This window comes from Quercus lobata, chromosome 9 (assembly GCF_001633185.2).
Source record: "Quercus lobata isolate SW786 chromosome 9, ValleyOak3.0 Primary Assembly, whole genome shotgun sequence".
NCBI classification, from domain to species: Eukaryota; Viridiplantae; Streptophyta; class Magnoliopsida; order Fagales; family Fagaceae; genus Quercus; species Quercus lobata.
This window is the reverse complement of record NC_044912.1, coordinates 32,441,148-32,445,869: the sequence shown is the minus strand read 5'-3', so window position 1 is coordinate 32,445,869 and position 4,722 is coordinate 32,441,148. Positions and strand designations below refer to the sequence as shown.

General features: G+C 37.8%; 1 protein-coding gene across 1 annotated transcript; it reads left to right on the top strand.

Moving 5' to 3' along the window:
- Positions 1–256: 256 nt before the first annotated feature.
- On the top strand, positions 257–4,722 carry LOC115962079 (splicing factor YJU2). The gene is made up of 7 exons (XM_031080950.1): positions 257–473; positions 783–1,289; positions 1,385–1,450; positions 2,047–2,097; positions 2,218–2,328; positions 2,899–2,983; positions 4,319–4,722. The coding sequence occupies exons 2-7, from the start codon at positions 807–809 to the stop codon at positions 4,549–4,551; spliced, it is 1,029 nt and encodes a 342-aa protein (XP_030936810.1). The 5' UTR covers positions 257–473; positions 783–806; the 3' UTR covers positions 4,552–4,722.

Sequence of the window (4,722 nt, the reverse complement as noted above, 5' to 3'; positions counted from 1 at the left end):
AGAGACTCGATTTCCATGTAGATGACAACTGAAAAAAGTGTCACATCAGATGTGAACCACCTATGAAAATCGAGTCCCAAAAACTCGATTTATAAACCTTAAATCGAGTCTTTTAGACTCGAGATGTTAGTAAAAAATATAGTTTAAGAATCAGAACAATTAACTACATAGTTAGGATTTTAGGATCATTTGGCCATTTTGGCCCAAAATAGTTATATATTTATTCATTTAAAAATAAAAGAATTAACAAACACACGTGACACGTACCCAATTCCCAAGTGGGGCAAAAAGGGAGAACTGTAAAATATGTAAGGGCTTATTTAGAAGGAGATAAAGAAGAAGGGGGAAGAAGATCGGCTAATTGGCTCTCCCACAGAAGAAGAAGAAGAAGAGATCGGCGTGAGACCGAGAGAGAGAGAGAGAGAGGAAACTGATTTTGGGTGCAGGGATACTCTCAAAACGCAGCTTTTCAGGTTAGGGTTTTTGCTTCTTTTTTTTTTTTCCTGTCCTCGCCGTGTCCAGGCCTCGTTCGACACGGGCGCGGCAGGCAAATTGCCGTGTCCGTGTCCATGCTTTCTTGAATTTAATTGAGTGCTTGATGTTGAACTCTTTATTTTTAGGGTTTTAGATTGTGATATTTGGGTATCGGATGCTGAATGGTAAAAATAAGCTGTTTTGTTTGCCGACAAATTGAGTGTTTCCTAAGGTTTTTATAATATTTGGCATTACAATTATATATTATGTGTTGAATTTTGAAAATCAGCTTTTGTTTTTGTTATTAGACTAGTATTAGTTGAAAGGAGAGGATGGGAGAGAGGAAGGTGCTAAACAAATACTACCCGCCGGACTTCGACCCGGCGAAGCTACCGAGGGCACGGCGGCCAAAGAATGAGCAGATAAAGGTCCGCATGATGCTCCCAATGAGCATTCGCTGCAACACTTGTGGCAACTACATCTACAAGGGCACCAAGTTCAACTCCCGCAAAGAGGACGTTATTGGCGACACTTATTTGGGCATCCAAAGGTTCCGCTTCTACTTCAAATGTACCAGATGCTCTGCTGAACTCACCATCAAGACCGACCCCCAAAATTCCGACTACATTGTCGAGTCTGGTGCTACCAGAAATTTCGAACCTTGGCGGGAAGAGGATGAGGTAGCGGAAACAAATAAACAGCAAAGGGAAGCTGAAGAGATGGGAGATGCTATGAAATCTTTAGAGAACAGAACCTTGGATTCCAAAAGAGAGATGGACATCATTGCCGCGCTGGACGAGATGAAATCTATGAGGGTACTAAATAGCCTCATGTTGTGAGATAATTTGAATTGAATCCAAAGTAAGTCAATGTGATTGATACTGATACTGATAAATTTCTTCTTTTGCAGTCCAGACACGCAACTGTGAGTGTAGATGCCATGCTTGAGGCCTTGCAGCACACGGCTGTGGAAAAGGTATGATTGACATGCTCTATTGTCTATGTAAGTAAGATTAGTTTTGTTTCTTATTAAGTGCAACTGCCCGTGTTGTCACATTTCTGTTTGGATTTGTTGGCCTCGTTTTTATATTGTGAAAATGTGTGTGTTCCAACACTTTTGTCATGTGTGTGACTTTGTCTCGCCTGCTTGACCGGAAGCTTCTCCAGCTCAAGCATTTACTTTTTGTAGTTAGAGACCAATGTCTTGGGGCTACCGGGTGGGTAAATATGAGTGTTTATCCTCTGTAATCAACTGGCCACAGAAAGGATCTAATTTCTGCTCATGTTTCTTCAATTGTGGCTAACTGTCCTTAGATGCCTGCACTGAGTCATTATACCAGTCTATGAGAACCACTTCAGTGAACCCTGACAATCCTTTTTTGTTTTTGTTTTTAATAATATTTGCCTTCAAGGGGAAGGGAAGGGCATGACAATACTTTTTTTTTTTTTTTTTGTGAACTTCTCTCTCTCTCTCTCTCTCTCTCTCTCTCTCACACACACACACACACACACACCCATCGTTGTAGCATTTAATATGGTTCTGACTCTATTAATTATTCTGTATGCTGACAGGAGAAAAAGTTGGAAGAAGAGGATGAAGCACTTATAAAATCAATATTTCAAGTCAGTACAAGCATTCTACTCTTATTAGTTTGCTTCCAATGTGTTCCTTTCCCTTTGCTCCCCCCCCCCCCCCCCCCCTTCTCTCTCTCTCTAATATAATTTACTTTGTTTCTTTTGCAGAGTTCAAAGCAAGATTATATTCGAAGGATTCGTGATGAAGATCTTGATGATGATGAGGATATGATTCAGCTTTCAAGTGGCAATGGTAAAGCATCTGGTCATGATTTGAAGGTATGTTGATCCTGTAACGATAATTTTTGTATTCTGAGGTTGTTTTATAGATATGGATCAGTCAAGAATTTGTTTAATTGTTCATTTTGGTCTGAGTGTAAGTCTACTCTTGTATGCTTCTTCATGGCATAACCTGAACAGAGCTGTAATAATTCGTATAGTTTTTCTAAATAGGAGTCTTTTGATCTTGGACAGATTTGAAACCTGTCTAAGTTGCTTATCTAAGTGGAGTGATAACCATGGTTTTAGGTTTTGTGATGGAGAAAAAAGTATTAACATTTCTAAAGTTGTGAAAAGGCTCAATTTGGAAGCTTCAATATTAGTGTAACTAGTCTGTGTTATTTTGACACCTACATGTGTCCTAGTCTTGTGTAATAGAGTTGATATTAGCTTTGCTAGAAAGCATAGTGGGATACTTTGTTGGTTTAAGATGATGTAACTTCAGTCTTTGATTGAATTTCCTTTATATTTTAATGTTTATTAAAAGAAACTGAGGATTGTAATATCTATGTTATTACATTGGAAAAATATAATCTTGTGAACTTATGTTTGAATATGTTTCCAATGTAGAGGAGAAAGAGTTCCGAAGACCCTCCTGGCAACCCAACAGATTCTTTGACAAAAGCCACTTTGATTGACAGCTCCAGCTTCAAAGGTATGCCACATATGTTCAGATCTCTCTTCCTTATTATAGAAATTGTTGTCATCACTTAAAAGAAGCATTGTAGCCATCATTTCTGAAGCATTAACACTTAAAAGGCAATGCAAATTCAGAGTTATTCTTTTTCACCTTTGTTATTTATTTACATGTTTGCAATTTCAATTTTGAGGCCTAAAAAATTACAATTCATAACTGAAATCTTACTTGTTCTGGATATGCATGCATGCTCAAATGCATTGGTTGAGCAAAATTATGCCCAGTGGGGGCAATTGAATCCTAAATTTGAAATAAATATTTGGGGCTGCATTCCTCTTCATCATACTTGAATAATCATATAATATATATATTGAAGTACGTTCATGTGAATCCCTTACGGAATTACAAAAATATGTTTATGTAATATGGGAAGAATGGTGCCAATGAATTTCTTTATAGATTGGTTAAACCCCACAGGGGCTTAAAGTTTCGGTTGATAATATCCCTGCTCCAAAATTAAAAAATAATTATAATAAAAAATAAATTGACATAACAAAATTTCAAAGGCTACTGTCACAGAATATTATAACTGATTCCAACTGAATGATACGATTATGTAACTGTATTGGCTGAACAAATCATGATTATCCGCATGACCACATTCCCACAACACAACAACAACTAAGCCTAGTTCCAAATTTTTGTAGTCAGTTATGCATCCTCAGCACATTAGTCAAGGTCAGCCATATTTATTCTTCTCTGCCATTCTGTTGAGGTCAAACCTTCCATGTCTGTCTCCACCATCACCATATCTTGGGAGCAACTACTAGCTTTCTATGCAGTCTGCAGCCCTTCTTTATACATATGTCTAACTCATTTTTCGTTTCCTGGGATGCACTCCACTCTGCAATGGAAACAGACTGCCAGACATTTTAACCTTCTGTAGGGATATCTTTCATGATTAGTAACCTCTGTGTGTGTGTGTGTAAATGCACAGAAGTTAATACTCTTATTATGAGAAAGAATACATTAAGCACAAGGTGATTGTATAATTTCACACACACCCACCCACCCACCCACGCTAGCAGATTGTTGGTGAAAAAAAGAAGAAAAGAGGGAGCAAGGGGGAGATAATTGGAGCATCTGGCTTGGGCATTGTTTATGTAACATAATGCTTTGTCAACCATGTTTTTCAATAGAATAACTCTTAGTTTTGTGTGAGTGTGAGAGAGACAGAAAAAGAAGGGGGGGGGGGTTGGGGAACGGATTGGAAGGGGGAATTGATTTGTATCACTTTTAGTATTTCCTATTAGAATACTGATAAATTTATGTTTTATGTTTGGTTGGTGACAGAAAATCCAGGTAAAACAGGGGCTCCTGGTGATGCTAAACTTCTATTCAAGTCCTCAACCGTTAGGGTTTCTGTTGTTAAGAAACCGGCTTCTAATGTTAGCAATTCAGCAAAATTGGAAGTGAACCACCAAGGGACTCAAACCAATAATACAAGTCCACTCTCTAATGGTAACAATTCAGCAAGCACCGGACTACTCTCTCTCGTCCAAAACTATGATAGTGAAGACGATTAGTGAGTGTTCGTTAAGTGTATTGTATGATAATCATTTTCTTTCCCAATGTATCATTTTAAGGAAATTCATTTACCTTGTCAGATTTTTAGTTTCATGTTAGCAGCTAGATCCAGTGGTACTCAAACTAGTTAAAGAGAACTTCCAATACAATAATCTTCTTTTTTTTTTTTT

Bases quoted from the DNA above. Each gene is read 5' to 3' on its own strand.
- LOC115962079 (XM_031080950.1), top strand. From the start codon at position 807: ATGGGAGAGAGGAAGGTGCTAAACAAATACTACCCGCCGGACTTCGAC. The intron at 1,290-1,384 runs GTACTAAATAGC...CTTCTTTTGCAG, and splicing joins ACGAGATGAAATCTATGAGG to TCCAGACACGCAACTGTGAG. The intron at 2,098-2,217 runs GTCAGTACAAGC...TTTCTTTTGCAG, and splicing joins TTATAAAATCAATATTTCAA to AGTTCAAAGCAAGATTATAT.